Source organism: Buteo buteo, chromosome 21 (genome assembly GCF_964188355.1).
Source record: "Buteo buteo chromosome 21, bButBut1.hap1.1, whole genome shotgun sequence".
In the NCBI taxonomy this organism is placed as follows: Eukaryota; Metazoa; Chordata; class Aves; order Accipitriformes; family Accipitridae; genus Buteo; species Buteo buteo.
The window spans coordinates 23060468-23078678 of NC_134191.1; the positions used below are offsets into that span (position 1 = coordinate 23060468).

The 18211-nt window shown below is 41.4% G+C and overlaps 2 protein-coding genes across 5 annotated transcripts in view; both read right to left on the minus strand.

The window, feature by feature from the left end:
* The window catches only part of VGLL4 (vestigial like family member 4), a 93618-nt gene extending 89138 nt beyond the window's left edge, over window positions 1-4480 (minus strand). The window contains exon 1 of one of the 3 annotated variants that reach the window (XM_075052868.1): window positions 4377-4480. Coding sequence is in view for 1 of the 3 variants with exons in the window: in XM_075052864.1 (XP_074908965.1) it covers window positions 4408-4415 (8 nt within the window). In the remaining 2 variants the exon portion in view is untranslated. Of the gene's footprint in view, window positions 1-3472; window positions 3663-4376 lie in introns of those variants that run through there. The other 2 variants (XM_075052864.1, XM_075052867.1) reach the window with 2 other exon arrangements.
* A 3532-nt stretch (window positions 4481-8012) lies between these two features.
* The window catches only part of TAMM41 (TAM41 mitochondrial translocator assembly and maintenance homolog), a 33786-nt gene continuing 23587 nt past the window's right edge, over window positions 8013-18211 (minus strand). The window contains exon 8 of one of the 2 annotated variants that reach the window (XM_075052871.1): window positions 8013-9738. In XM_075052871.1, coding sequence (XP_074908972.1) covers window positions 9629-9738 — 110 coding nt within the window. In that variant the 3' untranslated portion in view covers window positions 8013-9628. Of the gene's footprint in view, window positions 9739-17013; window positions 18108-18211 lie in introns of those variants that run through there. The other variant, XM_075052870.1, reaches the window with a different exon arrangement.

Genomic DNA, 18211 nt, shown 5'->3' on the forward strand with positions numbered 1-18211 from the left:
CATAAAGATACTCGGATAACAGGTCTGACTGACAAACAGAATAGTGGCACAGCCAACAGCCATTGCAAACACATTAATAAGAAACATCTGAAAGCAGACACTAGTAAGAGGTGTCTCTTAAACCTGTTGAGGGTGAACTAGAGATAGGCATCTACATGATGCCAAGGAGAGAGAAAGGCTGAACCTTTCAATGATGTAGAGAAAATTCTAGTACTTGCATTTCACTTGTCTGGTGAAATTACAGAGATAAGGTTGGAGGGAGAAGAAGTGGAGTAATAAACAAAGCCCATTATAACAAAATGTGAAAGAAGAATAAGACACTCGAGAAACAATCACAAGAGAGGACTAAAGTGAAGTAACTGTAGATAAACCCCAAGTATAGGGAAAACAAGATTAATTGAAGAGCAGGGTCAAATAGATCAAAAGCAGCTCACACCTAGGAAGACACAGGCACAGCACTTCCCGGTCAAATTCATAACCAGAAAGTACCTAGAGAAAGACACTCCAGCTGATTTCAATGGAAGAAAGCTAAACCGAAGAGGAAATCCAGACAGAACTTATCAGCACAATCAATAAGTCTACAGAGGAAAGGAAGATAAAGCAGCAGTCTGATGTAAACTACGTCAACATCTTTTATTTTTTAAGATAGGAGAGAGTAAAGCATATTTGTACTGTGAATGAGAATAATGATAAGCACATTGTATTCAATATGTGTTCTCAATAGCCACAATACATTTAAATTTCTTCAGCTGCACTTAGATCAGAGCTTCTACTTGTGGATACATAAATCCTGTGTTGAGATACCCATGCAAAACGTTAACCCTAAGTGCTCAGAGTTTAGATTGTGATTACCGTGTAGCACTGATCAGCCTTCTGCATTTACAGCTGACAGTCTTCAGAGTGAGTTCAGGCTACTTGGCCAAAATCATCGAAATACCACTTTTCTTTTTTTTTTTTTTAATGTATTTATTCAGCACTTTCGGGGTTTTTTTACCATGCTTGTTTTGCATGTGGAAAATGTGTTTGAACAGGCAAATCTTCAAACAGAAACAACTTAACAATTTAACTTATCACACAGAAAATTATAAGCTTAAAGCAAAGCTTTGGCATTTTACCTTGTGCATTTTGTTTTCTTTTTTGCGTAAATCCTCCTTAACAAGGTAACATTCTAAGAAGAAAGCTATAAGCAATGGTATTTGAATTAAAAGCTAACAAACATCAGAAATTAAAGGTGTAAAAGTCTAACCTGACCATGTCTTGTATCTACAAGATCGCTCAAGTCCATTCTACGTGTTATACATTCTGCTGCAAACATATTATGAAACATCTAACCACAGTAAAAATAACTGAACCGAATCTACCTTTTATAACAAAAAACTTTCAAATATATCTGAAAGTAAACACATTAACCACCTCAGTGTCTCCATATTGTTTTAGTTATCAAAGCCACATATATTTAAACAAGAACCTCCTGATGTTTCATAACGTGAATGCGCTTCTTCGGTTAACATGCCCCAAAGGTCTGTACCAATGATTTTCTATCCTGGTTTAGTTACTAGCCGTATTTTATACTACCAGACCATCAGATCTACCCCTTTCAGCACCACTTCTGGGTGCTCATCACTTAGGCACTGGCCTAATTCCTACTCTAAGGTGGGTGTAAAAGCTACGAGGTAGCATTCATCTCACCGAGCTGTTGCTGGGCAGAGATAAGGAAGGTTAGCAACACAGCACCCTGCACCGCAACACCCTGTCCCCATTCCCCACAACGCACGTTGGAGATGCTGGCGATTCAGCAACAACTGTGTCAGCCCGGTAGTTTGCTTCAAAAAACAATGCAAACACACGGCGTAGACGCACCGCACCCGAATTCTACCAAGAGCCTAATGGGCCAGATCTGTGCTTTATTTGGGATGGAAAGTAGTTCTTGTAACTGATCGCAAAAAGCCTCACAGCGTATCAATGAGAAGAGCAAGAGATGTAGGGAATTTAAGCAAAACACGCTCTACATCAGAAATACCCTCACAAGTAGGCAGATAGGAAAATACAAATAAAGACCAAGAAGTTTAGAGAAGAGCCCTAAAAAAAGTTTATGTATTATTAAGACAGAAGAGACAGATTGCTACCAGGCTTTTTCCAGTTTTGGATCTAAGCGTTCTTCTTAATATCACTGCCTGCAAAGAGAATTTCACAACCTACAGTTTGTTCCTTTATGAGGAATGCTCTTTAAACAACTCCCTCTTCTAAAGTTAGAAAAAATCTGATCAGATAATTTACCCTGCAGAAGTTGTCCTGGAGCTCTTGGTCAGTCAGCTCTCTTTGGTTTAATTAAAAAACATCTATTATTTCTTGTTTCTGATAATCCTGAAGCACCAACGGAGTAAAAAGGAAGTGAACTGGCTTCGTGGTTTCTCAAGTGTCAGTGGAAACGGTTGTTAAATTCCCATTCATCACACTTTCAGAAAAAGGGTGAACTGGTGTCACGTGCAGTCAGCTCAACTCAGAAAATTAATTACTTCTGATTACATCTGGGAAACATAAAGCCAGCTCGACTGAACAGACTGCCACTGCACTGCTAAAGAAAAAAAATAAAATCCCTACAAAGGGAATGTACTAGATGCAGAGTCAAAAGCCTTAACTGTGCCCTCCGGACCCAGCCTAGAGGATTTCACCGCAGGAGCCTCCGCCACTGACGAAGTTCCAGGGATTTCCCCTGTAAGAAACAGACGCCCCGCTGTGAATGTAAGATGGCAGTGTCCAAACGCGCCCTGCTCTCTCCTACGGCTCCGAAACGACCCTTCAGGCAGCCCCTCACGGCAGGACCGGCCTCTGACGCCCACCCTTCGCCCTAACCTGCGCGGCATCCCGGCCCGCGGGGGCTCCGGCCGCACCGGCGTCCTCCGGCCCCCCGGGCGGGAGGAGCCGCCCCCGGCGGCCGTCCCTCGCCCGGGACACGACCCGCCCCCGCTCCCCTCCGCCGGGAGAGCGGGGCCCGGGCGGGCCGAGGACCCGGGCACCGGCGGGAAGACGCGGGCGAGCTCAGGAAAGCCCCGCGGCGGCCGCTCGGCTCCTCCCCGCTCCGCGGCCGGGGCTGAGGGGGTTCCCCGCCTACCGCAGCTCCCTCAGGGCGACAGCGGGGCCGCTCGCCTCCCGCGGCCGGCCCGGGGAAAGTCCCGGAGGGCTGCCCCGTCCCGTCCCGTCAGGGCGGCGGCGTCCCGCCTGTCAGCGCCTCCGATGGCGGGCCGCCGCCGCTCCCCTCAGCGCCCCGTCAGCGGGGAGCGAGGGGACGCGCTCCTCCGGGCTGCGCGCCCGGCCCCCGCCCGGGGCCCACCGCAGCCCGCGGGGGCACCTGTCCCCTTCCTCCCGCCGCCGACCCTTCCAGCCGGCGCCCCGGCCCAGGCCGGGCCGGGCCGGGCTCGGCTCCGCTCGGCGGCCGGAGCGCCCCAGCTCCCCGCTGCCGGGGCTCACTCACCAGCGTGCTCCCGGGCGAGCGGCGGCCGAGGGCGGAGACGGCAGGGGAGCGGGCCGGGGGCGGAGGGCGCTGCGCGTTGACTCCCGGGCCGGGGCCGGGGCGGCGGGGCCGGGAGCGGAGCGGAGCAGGCGCGGCGAGCCCCGGCGCCGCTGGCCCCGGCGCCGCTCGCTGCCACGGGCCCGGGGAGGAATCCCAGGAATGATGGAATTCTCCTCCTAGCAGGTGGGGAGAGCGGGGCGGCCCCATTGGCTGGGCCCGGCTATGAGGTCAGCATAATTAGGGTAATGAGGCGCTGACATCATATCCTCGCAGGTAGGGAGAGAGCGGCGCAGGGCGGCGAGGAGGAAGCCAGAGCCGCGCCGAGGCAGGCCCCGCCCCCGGCCGCCAGGCCCCGCCCCCGGCCGCCAGGCCCCGCCCCCGGCCGCCAGGCCCCGCCCCCGCCCCGCCGCCCACAAAGCGGCCCGGCCGAGAGCCGGGGCCGTGCGGGCGGGGGGGGGCGGAGGAGATGGAGCTCGGTCACCGCGCCGGAGGTCGCCGCGCCGGCCGGGGGAAAGCGACAGCGGCCAGGGGAGCGTGCGGGAGGAGGCGGGGGGGTGGTAGGAAAAAAGACAGCGAGAAACCGGCCCTGGCAGTGCCCGCCGAGGGACGCGAAAGGCGGCAGTAAGGCAGAAGGCTGGGGTCGGGGCCCGGGCGGCTCTCAGCCGTACTTGAAAAAGCTTTTCTAGACCTCAGCTTTCTCTTAAGAACAAAGGAAAGCGATTTTTAACAGCGGAAGTACACCGCATGCGTTTCAAATTAGAGCGCACCGTCACTCAGCACCTGAGAAACTGCATTAATAGCCGCACACAGCCAAACCCGGCACCAGTCCCCAAAAGCAAGCTTTTCCGAGTCCAGGGTAGCGTACCAGAAATAAGCGGGAGGATGAGGGAGCTTACGTCCGCATGTTCAGTGCAATTCGAAGACCCTAGGTCTGAACAGATGAAGCATTTTCTTTATTTCCTGGTTGCTGCTGGTACTCCTCGAGCAAATAGTCTTACAGAACAAATCCCTTCTTGCATTTGATATGACTCATGCAGCCGTCTGAGGAAATTGCCAAAAGTCAGACGTGTGTGAAACTAAAGCTGAGCAATCACGCCGGTCAACAAAGAGCGCTCCCGCACTTCCCTTTCCAGAGTGCGAGCTCCCAGCTCCAGTTACAAAACATCTGAAAGTTTGCTAGTACACAGGATGATCCCATCCCTCAGAACCGGATTACTGCGACAAAGATCGCACCTGCTCCAGCCATCCCAGCACCTCCCTGCCACCTGAATACCAGCACGTCCTCGGTCATTCCCATTGCTCTGCAGCAGCCTTCGTTCCAGGTTTGACATTTTCAAAACTCAAGAAACGGAGGAGCACATCTCGCTAGAACGCTTTGCCCGTTTCGAGTAATTTCATGAAATTAAACTGTCAGACAGCTTGTACATATACAAGAACCACTTCTCCGAAGCTGAGCTAAGACTTTACCAATGTACCCTGAAGAACTCAGTAATGCTGTTTTCTGCAACCAGCATTTTAGCTTGCATAAATTAATTATAGAGCAAGAGGAGATAGGAGAAAGGAGTGTACTTGGGTGCTGTTGTCCACATCGAACATCAGTCATCTTCTGGAGAATCAGGTCCCATAACTCTCCATTTTACCTTTACAAATGCCACAGGGAGCCGAGGTTGCTTCAGGCAGCTCTTGGAATCCATCGCAAAGGGAAAGAAAAGGACAACAAATCAACCCGAGCCCCGCCACAAAAAAAACCTTAGGAGTGCAGATTTGTGGTGGAACCTGAAAAGAGCACAGGGCAACAGAAACACAAAGTGGCTCGGGACAATTCTGCTCATGGCATTTGTCCTGTTCAGCTCCTCCTCTCAATGTGACAGACATATACGCTAATATAATAAATGCAGAAGCATATAGTGGCAGCACAACTGTCTGAATTTTCTCAAAGAAAAAAAGTACCAAGACACAGCAAGGTTTATTTTAGATCCTGAAACTGGGATTTATGTATGAAAGAGTGGAGGGAGCGCAGCTCCCCCATTTACCCAGAGGTGCAGCCAAAGCAGCAGCCCAGCCAAGTGGTGTGGGAGGCTGCATGGAAGGGAACGGTCAGGGATGAACCCACACACCCTGCATTTTGATTCCTTGAAAGATTCAGAGTCCATGAAGGGTCTGTGCTGTCCAGTTCCAATTAAAAAAAAAACAAAACCAAAACCCCCCAAACAAGCTATCAAAATCATGCAAGAATAACCGATACTGATATATTTTCATATCCTTGCAAGGACAGGTCATGAGATCTCAAGGCCATCAAAAGCTAGCCAAAAATGCATTCCAAACACTAAATGAAATCCAGATTTAGACTCAACACACTCAGTATATCTAATAGAAAGATTTCAGTTGCTAAAAAACTGAAAGGCATATAGTCTAATAACAACCATAACCATTATTTTATACATTTCTTAAACTCTTCATCTGTGACACTTACAACAATATATGGTAATATTTATATTTTTTAAAAGTTGATATTTTATTAACAGACTACTGGAAAATATTTTCATTACCAGCAAGCAGAACAGGAGTTTGCTGATCTAGTATTTGGAAAAATGGCAGTCAAAATAATAATGTAAAAATTATTTGAGAAAAAAAATAAAAATACCTGACAAGAAAAATACTATGACATACGGAAAACAAAACAAAATCTGAAACAGACATTGGTACATATCATGAGAATGGATTGCTGCACACTAATTACAAACCTTTTTAATATGTATCTTCCAGAAAAAAGTATGCCACTCCTGTTTACAACTGCTGGAGGGGAAGAGGTTGGAAGGGTTTCTTTAAACAAAGAGATAGAGCTCCTGGGACAAGGAGGAGCTTGAAAAAGGAGAGGTCAAAACAGCTTTTGATCCTTTGGATATGCTATTACAGCTCCCAGCAAAAGTTTTAGAACAGGATATTTATTAAACATCTAAAGAGTCTGAGGGAACACCAGCTTTCTGGGAACCATGACCCTGTGCATTCCCGTACAAACACTGCTAGTACAGACAGACTTCCCCACTAAAATTAGGTGTCAACGCTTGTTAAAACAAACAAACAAACAAAGAATTAAGTACAAGTTGTCAAATGTTGGAAATCTTTGAAAACAAATCTTAACAGTTAACACACCATAAGAAAACCTTGTTGAAGCTGCTGAACTCACATTTCAACGCTTAGCCAAGTTGTTCAAAAGGCAAATGCACAAATTAGTAAAGCAAAAACAATCTCGTTTGATGAACCATATTTTGGTTTGCTTAAGTGTTAAAATTTGTTTTCCATTTTGCACATACTTTATAACTGAATGATATCAAAGGCTCTTTGCTGACTCAGATACCAGCAAAAACATACTTTGTTGAAACACAAAACCTGAGGATTTGTACCTGAACTAAAACAGAAGCAGTGCTTCAGCCCAAACTCAGGCACCCAGGCAGAGCACCCAAGGTATGATTCAAATCCTGGGACAGACTCCAGTTGCCACTCCTGTTTGAAATGTATAGTAATCACTGAAAAATTAGTGACGTTCTCCATACAATATAGCCAATGCAACAGAAGAAGCTTTAACCACTGCCATGAAGGAGCCAGGATTGTGAATGACTCTGCATCTCGGCTGTAGCAGTATCAGCAGCATCTCCTAACTTTTCCGTGGTGGAGGTTGCCTGTCAAGCAAAGATTTGCTACCCTGAATTGGTGTAACAGCCCACGTCCCCTGGGCCCACTGAACACGTTGCAGAACAACGTGTTTGCGCAGTTTCACGGAAAGACACCAGTATTTCACGAGCAACAAAAGTTGCTAGGTCATTTCTGGTACATTTTGAGAAATTTCTTTGAACAGTGACCACTGTTGCACAACTTGTTTTAAGATTTTTTTAATTATTTTTTTTATTTTTTATTTTAAATATAGCAGAGGGAAAGGACCCGAAGGGGGGGGGGGGGGGGGGCAATGGGCAGGGGGTGTTATATCAATTGCAGTTGCAGCCTACAGGGAGATCTGATGGCCTAGTTCTGCAGACCCTACTCAACCATTAATCTTGTAATTATTATTGAAATTAAGCCTGACATCTGTTCCATAACAAACTAAGAAAATAAAACATTTCCACTATAATAACAGTTGGTTAAAAATGCCTTGGGCAAGTATCTCCCTACATGTGGGCCACAGCAGGGATATGCCTTACTATTGTGAAAGACTTCAGTCTTAACTAGACATGGATACTCAATGTGGAAAGGGACTCAAACCTGTTTTGTTAAACTATTTTCAAGTGATTTCAGCTTGTAAGGCTAGCAGCAGGCGGCACACGTATTTTTTGACTGAAGCAACACACAGCAAGTGTAAAGCTACAAAGATGGTTCTTTTTTCTTTAGGTGCCCATCTAAGGAAGTAATTTGCCAGCTGGCATCACTGCCTGCGAAAGAGGAATTTAATCGGAGTTCTTCCAATTTCTTACTGCAACCTCACTTTTGTTTTTCAAACAGCAGCAATTCAGATACTTCAGTTACAACAGACAGGAACACATGAAGTTACCTTAAGTCTGAAGAGAAGCCCAAGATATACTAACCTCTGCACAAAGATGATTAAGTTTGTGCCAAAAGCAAACACTTTTTCCAAAGCTATCCACAAAACACCGTTATTTGTCACAGGCTTAATAAGGTAAGTCATTGCTTCACAATATCTGTCAGTAAGATTAAAATGCATGCCTCCATCTATCCACACCATCTTTTAATAAAATAGGTTAATTTTACACCAAATGACAGCAGCTTTTAAAATTGTATCTCAAAATACATTTTATCACAAACAAATTGCGTAGCCTCACAAGCAAACATCTTTTCTTCAATGTTAACACTGCTAAACTCTGAATCTAAAACTCTTCCCTGCAAAAATCTAGATTCATTTGCACTGCACCTCAAAGCTACCTTATATAAAAACACACCCAAATTCAAAACACTGCAGCACATAAGATTTTAAAAGACACTTTAAATTTTTTTGAAGATTGTTTATTATTTCATTAGACCATAATGTGTTAAATTGCAGTAATTCCAGACAGACAAGTTGATCCAAACTGTAAGTTGATGGAGATGGTTATTTATTACCTGCTTCAAGACAAAGCTTGCCCTCTTCGTAATTGTCTGCCCCATCATCCAAAGGAAGATTAAAAGAGACAGTATAATTTCAGTTGGAGCAGGGTCATAACAGCAGCATAATCTTCAAGCAAACAATGAGATACTTTCAGACTCAAACAGAAATATGAATACCACTAACTCTGTTCTTTCAGAACATTTAACCACAGGTACTTTTTACTTGCTTTGTTCTAGAGAAGAGGAAGATTCCACCCTATGGAGGTTCCCATAAGATGAAGACAGACAAGATAGCTGAGCAAAAAAAAAAAAAAAAAGGCATGTCAGATTAGCAAATTAAAAGCACCCTTTGGCCATAACCCACTGGGTTTAATTTGTTAAAGTTTTGTTAAACACCAATAAAATGACCACAACTGGTTCACAGCAAAACTATGGATAGCAAACTCAGTGTAAAAGAAAGGTCAGTATAATCAGTGATACACAGATGTAGGTAAATGTTCAGAGTAATCTATTTATTATACACTTTTCTGATTCTGCCCTTCCTCCTGTGCAATAAACACATACATGTAATAGATTTAAGTCCTTAGGAGATTTGTATCCTAACTTTTACATAGGACAAGAGAAACTTTAGTGCAACTGGGATCATTAAAATCTGGAACAGATTGAAGTTCACGATTAGATGAGAAATTATTTTAAGAGTTTACATTCTAACTCACTGTAAGCTACATCATTTACATACATTTCAAGGCTGTAAGAAAAGGTTGTTTAGTCACCAGAATTTCTTCTAAACCAAAGACACCAGCAGTAGGTCACTGGACAAAAGTAACACGCCTGCCTAAAGGAACTGGACACCAAAAGACTGTGTAAAGCCCTTCTGAATATCCCCACCTATCAGCTCAAAGATGCATTGGGGAATCACACTGGAAGAATCAAGCTAGCAATTTCTAGACGAAGGTCAGTTCTCTCACCAGAACAAGTGGGCTTTCTCCCCAGGTTTCCAGATGTGCCCTTACCACTGTGATTTCAGAATGGCTTGCAGGAGGCTATAGGCGACCCCAGCACACAGCCTTGCTGCCTGCAGTCCCTGGGTTTATCGGGGACAGGAACAGGGCTGGAAGGCACCACACGGGCAGCTGCGCTAATACAAGTGGAACATCGGACAGCCATCATTTTAGTCATGAACTCAGAAGGGCAGAAGGGGTTGGGGTTCTGGTTTTTTTTTTTCTGTTGTTTTCAATACAAATAACACAATCATTTTTAATTTTATATTAGGAAGAGAATCCTGCTGAAATTAGTCACAAATAAACTAGACAAGGAACAGAGAAGATACATTCTTTAAATAAAAGTAAAGCAGAAGAAAACAGATGCTTTGCTTTAACAGCATCTATGCAAGTACAACCTTTAAATATAATCCACTTAGTTTTGTAAGAAGTTAAAGCGCAGTGATGTAGTTTCATCATCTACTGTTGACTGTACAAACTCACCTTCCAATATCAAACTGCTACTGACTCAGTCTTCTACTTGGCAATTTTCTAATCCAAGGATGCAGGGTCAGAGTTAGCTGTGACTGTGCAGAATGTGCACAATCTCATCATCTAGGATGTAAGCCCCAATACCAGACTTGGGAGACAATTAAAAAAAAAAAAAAAAAAGGAAAGAAAACAAGAGGCTGGCTAGATTTTATTGAAAATAATTTGGTTTTAAAAAGCCTTGCCCCAGACTGTAAAGCTGAAGCACTATGACTAAGACAGCATCATGAGACAGACATTGGCAGGCTGCTTTGTATCAGCTTTCCCCCTCTCCTGCACCACTTCTTGAAGCATTTTAAGAAGCTACTAACTTCTTGGATCTCACTATTGTCTTGTACAGGGAGTGAGCCAGACATTTCATAACTGCATAGGAGCAAGACAACTTGAGGATAGCAACGTTAAAAGAAAAAAAAAAACAAAACCACAACCCACACCCATCCCCCCCCCCCCCCCCCAAAAAAAACCAAAAACAACAAACCAAAAACCAAACACAAGCCAACCAGTGAATGCCCCCTTCTCATACTTCACTACTGGTTTTAAAATAGGAGGTCTGGAGAAACTTTGGCAGGAGGCAGAGATTAAAAAAAATAATCCACTGTGTGGGAAAACAACCTTTCAAATTTACCAAGTATACCATAAAGCTAGATAGATTCCATGTAAAAGAAGTAATACAAATTAATTCAATAAAGCCAAAATGAGATATTTAACTAAGCTATTTACTTAGCTTGGTTAATTGAGTAGGGGAGGTATCTTAAACATCAGGCTCAAGTCTTTCAAAGAAGGTCTTACAGTACAACAAAGGCAAGTGAAGGAACCAAAAGACAGATGGTTATGACTTTTTTTTTTTTTTAAAGACAGTCCCTTATGGTTGCAAACTCCTAAGAATCACATTCTATTCAAATTTAAAACCAGGAAGAACCCTCTATAGCCATTACACTTGCATGAAGTTTCAGTCAGATCAAAATATCGGTCTTTGCAGCTGCGTGACCTCCATTTTCTCAGAAAAAAAATGTGCATAACTGTCAAAATAGCCATCCACCATTAACGAAAAGGTTTTGGCAGAACACTGGATTCTGAAGGCAAAAATGCCATGTAAGTTCTTAGACTAAAGATGTAACTGAAACATTTGGAGTTCTCATGAATAATTTCAGAACGTATAGTCTGAAGCTTCCTGTTCATGTACAAAAACTTAATCCATTTGTTAACGTTTCTGATTTAACAAGTCTGAGTAAGAGGTTAAAACATGCAAGAGTAAAATGATTACAGCCTCTCCCTAAAGTAGTCATTAAGTTCAGGATCAGTTAGCAACTGTGCTGTATATTTTTATCTAGAAAAACAGGTAAATAAGGTCACTGCAAAATTTTATGAAATCACAGTATCAGAAGTGACAGAGCAGCTGTTCACTCAAACAAAAAATATACCAGAAGATGTCTATACAAAGGTAATGTCTTGTGTTACCTACTGCAGGAAGAAGAGACAATTCATTTTCTACACATTCAGAATATATGGCCAGCAGAAGTGAATTTGAAAACGAAGAATGCTTTGTCCTCTGTCAACACCTTACCCATGAAAAACTATCAGACATAGAGTGACCTGACATTCTGACCTTCAAAGCATATTTCAATTTCAATTCTATTTTTAAATTAATTGCTGGGAAAAGGCATGAGTCACAACCCTGCTCGGATCCCCCTCTACTGGACACTCACCAAGTGCTATGTTTATTCTAAAGCTTCCCAAGTTGGAACAGGCTCTAGCATTACCTCCTCATTCAATTTAAAGAACATGGACCTTACAGTTCAGTTCCCTAAGCCACCCAGGAATACTGGCTTCTATATCCCTCTGTATCTTCCCAACTTGGCAAAGATGTTTGTTGCAAAAATCAGGAAGCTATGGGATACTATAAAGTCCAGCTCTCTAATAGAAAGGAATCACACTTGTTCAGCTGTATGCTACCTAGAGGCACCTTGTTTATAAGGTTGCAGCTGTTACTCTCCATCTGTTAGTCAAATTCACTGACATTGAAGGTCAACCAAATCTAAAGAGAAACCTCGCTGAAGCACAGGTGAGAAATACAGTCTCTGCAGTTGAAACAAAGTCAGGTGCATTCAATATAGCTGGTATTTGAACAGTCATATAGCCAGCCACCTGGAGGAACTCAATACTCAAATACTTGGAAAAATGGGAAATGAGCAAGTGATAAAGAACACATCTTACACATGTTGATGGAGGAAGTCGGCATCCTGTGTGGTACAGTTTTATGCACTCCTCAAACCCTGAAGTCTAGGAGCAGCCAAACACCATACTGCTAGCCAAATGGGTTGCTCACAACGGTAGGCAAGTTAATAAAGCGACACAATACTGAGATTAAGGACTGTAAAGAGAAGTGGAAACCAGAATCTACAGTTATGTGTCCAGTCAAATTTTGATTTCCCATTCATCCTGTCACCTAGTTTATTCCCTCTGAAGCATGAGATAGAGTTACATACCTCACTGGCACTGTCGATCTCAGAGCCAGCTAGGCCCATGGTGCTGACTCACCTACAGAAATCCTTAATACTTTGATTGGGTCCAGGCTGTTCATTACAAAGAAGTCTTTTAAGACATCAAGGAGTAAATCATCTGCCTGGTTGCCTTTAATGAAAGCACTGTTACATGGAGAAAAAAGGGGATGGAGCATGAAACAATAACCATGGTGGAACAGCCAAACCAGAACAGAGGGATGTCTGAAGAACAGAACAAAAGACTTGAGAATTAAGTCAAGAAGAGAAACAATAAAGCAGTATGGAAATAGAGCAGGAAGGTATAAACAGGAAAGTTACAAATGGAATGAAAAGCTAAAGTGACTATTTTTCATGAAAGAACAAACACACCTCATTACGACAAAGAGTTAGTAACGTATTCCCATGTACTAACTTCCCGTGCAACAATCACTAGTTATTTTAGTGGATTACAGCTGTATGACCATAAGAAATCATTTCCACATACTGTTGAGGAACTTCAAAGGCAGCTAACAAGTCTGAAATCAATCTTTCTTCTCTTAAAAGTTTTACATTGCAAAACGTTGTAACAACTGCATAAAGTATTTTATATTAACAATAGAGAGGAGTTCAGACTGTAAGCTGCTCTAGGCTATGATTCATTCATGGCTCTCTGCCAAAAAAATAAATACATTCAAGACCAATGGCCTCAAGGGGAAAGGTAGGCCACTTTTTAAAAAAGTATAGAGATAAATGATTTACAGAACAGAATACAGTTTAAGATTTCAGCCTATATGGATGATGAGGAAGGACCTTCCTACGTCTCGGAGATTTACTGCACAGACTTGAATACTGGCAATGTATCAACAGATGGAGTAAACTAGGAACTATTAAACTGGGATTTGCGAAACTCTCTCCAAAGAGCAAGAAATGACCCATTATATTGCTATACACAAAGAAAGTTCATAAAGCCAAATCGAGATATGCAATGGGTATTTCAGCCACGCAAGACAAACATGGCCAGTTCAGATTACAGGCACCCTCTGCAGTAAAGTAACACCTGTAAAGGGAAAGACCAATCCACTGGCAGCATGACAAACAGTTTAAAGGTTGGGAGGGTTTGACGCCATACAGCATCTGCTGCACATAAAAATGTTTAATTAGCTGCTAAACAGCAAGCAGTACATTCCTATTTTTGCTGTGAGAACATTATTTCTTGAATAAATGCCCTTGCTTAGCTAGCAAGGTTCAGAACAAAGATAGCTGCTTCACTACAGGAGCTGAGGCCAACTCATTCTCACACATCAGATTAACTTGTAATTGACTTTTAATGTTTTGAACCACCATTTCAGTAGCAAGCACCTTCTGAAACACCAAAACCACTTTTAAATATGTCTTTCTTTAATATTCAAAACATTATCTTTAACTGTATTGCTAATGGCTTTTAAAAGAAAGGTACTCTTTTAAATGCTTCCCTAGAGTTACAACTGCATTTCATCATTTGAAGAATTCTAGATTTAACTGCCGCTTATACCCAGACTTAGCAGTAGTGAGGAACTGCAGAGAAGGAGAAACACTGAGCCTCTTACAATGCAAGATATCCTCATAGGATATTCTATTTAAAGTTCTAGCACACACACATCTCCAGGGTACCCTCTTCTCAATAAAAGGGAAAACAGCCACAACTTCAAGGTAACAAATAAAAACCACCAAAGGGAATGAGCTGTTAGAATCCAGCCTTCACTTACGCTGCAGCCATACCCCAGGAGGGGTTCAGCAGTGTCCAGCTGTACTAAGACATCACAGGGGTTTTTTACGTTTTTTTTTTTTTTTTACTTCTGTAGATTCAAGCAGCCCAAGCTATATGTTGCCATTAGTCTCAAAAAGGAATTACATACTTATTCAACAATGGTAGTAATGTATGCATTTTAAGTCAAGCATGTGATTAAATGCTTTGCTAGTAAGAATTCTCAACCAGATGTTGGGCAATCTTATGACACATGATCTCTCTCAACCAGTGCTTGAAACAGTTACAATTTATGAGCCAGTGGTTTCACATCCTGTGGTGCTGTTATTTAACCAGGTTTTAAAAGCCCCATCCTCACCTTTTCATGTAAAAAACAAAACACCCCCACCCCCCAACCAAAAAAAAGGCACACGTTGGTCAGGATGATTTTGTTCAATGATATTAATTCCCAGTATGGCTCATGATGTAAAACTTCACTTAACTGCACTATTACAGGAGGAAGGAATGAGCTCCTTAAAAGGTAAGAGTGTGTAGTTTTGCCACTGCCTACTTTTTTTTTTTTTTTTTTTTCATTTGGTCATATTGCTTATTCTGTGGATAAGTTTTTGCTCCATCTGTGCACCACAGATGTCCCTTTTTTTTTTTCCTTTCAGCTTATACATTTCTATACAGCACCTAGGAAAGCCTGCATCCTTGAGGGAGTTATGGGAATTAAAAAAATGCAATAGTTACATTTTCATTTAAAGACATAAAAAGGAGATAAATGAGGCAAAATTTGGAATAACATTTTAGTTGTTAGCCTTAACTATCTGGTAATGTATTCAGTACATGGAATAGATTTCTAACAATCCAGTGTGCAGCAACTAGCATTTTTTAAAAACATAAAAACAACTATAGCTTTCTGCTTACAGTATTCAATTCCCAAAAGCTGATTACAGCAACAGAATTCAGACACACACAGAGAAAAATACAATTTCACTAAGAGTGATCTCATTGACTTTGTCGAGGACAAATCCTCACCAGTGTTAAGCATCCTCTCCTTTACGAGTTAAGTCTTACTTAGACCCTTTCCCATACAGCCTTAAAAGAAAGTAAAACACAACTACAAAAGAAAGCCCTGAACATATAAAATTCAGTTACATTAAAAATAAATAAATAAATAAATAATTCTGCTAACTATTCATGCAGAGGGTTATTTTTGAAACTGTCCTGTTTCCCACAAGGACTCAATATATTATGTGCTTTCAATTTCAGTTTCCAAATTTTTTTTGTATCCTAAGACTTTCACAGATGAGGACTTCCCATAATACAATGAGCCCTACTAAAAATTTGCTAACACCAAATTGCTGGTGTAAGAATCAGTCTTTTGTCCATGCTCCTGCCCATATGCAGTTTCTGCTACAGTGTACTTCATTTGGAATAAAAAATAAAAGCTGTTACCTCATTAGATGACTAAAGCAGGCAGTTCTGCCAGCACTGCACTTCTTACCTGGTAACTATTTCATTCAGAAGGTCATGACTCCATCCTGAATCTTTTCACGTGCTGTTCATTTGTCCGCAAGCTTTGTATCTGTTGGGGTCTGTTTCTACCACTGGGATCAGTATTCTCTGTTCTTAAGAATTTTCCACCAAGCATACCTAAGTAAGTCAACATCTGATTTCAGATTTCTTTTTACTAGAGCTCATGCTGAAACGTAAAAAATGGTATGGCTATTTCAAGTCTTCACTACATATGAAGTTAATTTTAAGGTGGATAGGGTGTATTTTGTATAAAAGACTTCTAGATTATCCAGAAAGGAACCTCTTCATGCAAACAAAAAAATCCAGCCAAAACCCAAGGTTAACTTAATTTAAGCAGTGACTTTAACTTCTGAGCTTCGTTTCTTATAATATAAACTTTTCAGATTGGGGACTTTGGCCTCTTACTAATAGGCACAGAGAATGCTAGTACCATACACGCAAACATTCTTTAGGTGAAGTCACTTCTTTTGTAGAATATGCCACCATAAAAAGGGTAGTTGGCTTCCTAATATCAGAAAAGGGACATTTGAGGGGATTTGTCTTGCTAATGCAGAGTGTTAGGAATCTGCCTATGACCTTAGAAAGTTCCTAATTCACAGTAATATTTTCCAAGAAAATTAAAAAAAAAAAAAAAAAAGACACATTTCTTTCCTGAGTCTGGATTCAAATTTGCCACTTGAAACACAAATATTTTAAAATAATCAGTATTTAAAAGTTCCCCTGTGATTAAAGTAAGCCTCAATGAGTCATATTACATACAATAACGTATTTTCTGTCTTCTTTCTTAAATTTATGCTTTGAACTGCTCCCTGGAAACAATTAGCAGCCAATATCATTCCAATAATATTTTTTTTTTAGGTGAGATCACTAAATCAAATGTAGCTTGAGAGATGGCCCTCCTGATCCCATAATGCACAAGAAAAAGATACATGCTAATCAGGAAAGATAACTTTTATTTCCATTCACCTTTAAAATTATTTTTATCATTAACACTCTCACAAATAAAATTGAAGTGTTCTCTCAATTTATTTCTATTAAAAAAAACATCCAAAATTAGCAAACCCACCTGACTCAGTGCAAAAAATATTCTATTTACAACAGATACTCCAAATTTACTGCATCACACATGAATACTGCCAGAAATGTCCATTTTTTAATGGCATGATTAATGTAACATGTTATGTACAAGTCCATTTTTCTTTAGTTTAGCTAATTTAATTAAGCAAGGGAGAACAAGTTTTATCTTTGTGGACAGTATTTTCAGGAAAAAAATAATAATCAAAGAATAAAACAATAGGTACTTTTGTTCATAAAATTCCCAACTTTAAAGCACTTAGATAGAATCTTCTGCCAAACAACACGCATTTCATAAATCTGCACAAGTAGGTCCTGAATGTCAGTGAAAGTATGGCTTTCTTTCCCGCTATGACACTTCTGACAATGCTTACCCATCAGATGGACAGTTGTTATCTCGGTCTCATGAAAGGAACATACAATTTTTATGAAAGGACTTGATACCTTACAAGCTTCTCATTTCAAACACTCTTTCCCACACTGAAAATCATTGTCAAAGTTTTTGGATTCAGAATGTCACACATCTGAGAAAAAATTTACTTTTCCTGAAGCCTACCCTGCAGGAGCACCCTGTAAGCATCCTCAGAAGAATTCTAAGGATGAACTTGTAAGTGCAGAAATAATGTATTTTGAGAGGACAGTTTCATATCTACTTAAAACTTAATGCACTCACCAGTTCCATAAGTCCCTGACAGAACTAAAATTGGGACAGTGAATATTTTGAAAGATCCTGAGGGTATTTTGAAAAATAAAGCTAGCAATACATAGAAAACGAGTGGCTTTGGGTTTTAATTCATATATAAGACAAATCCTTTTTACTCAGGATTTCTGAAAATCCAAGCTATAGTATACAGGAAAATTCATTTTGGTATTTACAGAGTATAATTCCTTTGCCCTATTACCATCGAACCTTCCCCCGCTAACAAAAGGTCCTATTTTAGTAGAAAAATTGGGCATGTAAATTATTAGAACAGACTTCTTAAATGCCCTTTAATCTCCTCAAGTAGGCAAAGCAATGTCTGCAAAATATTTTGAGAAAAAGTACCATTTATTTACCCATACACAGTATATCAAGACTCAAGATGTCTTCCTTAACCATCCCTTTGTCATTTTATATAATTTCTTCATACTGTAAGTTACAGATTTCTTTGCCCCTAAAAAACAAGAGAGACAAAACCCAGAAAACATCAACATTTAGGAAGGCTAACTCAAATACTAGGTTCTTACTACATGAAGTAAAGTATTTCCCTGGAAGAAT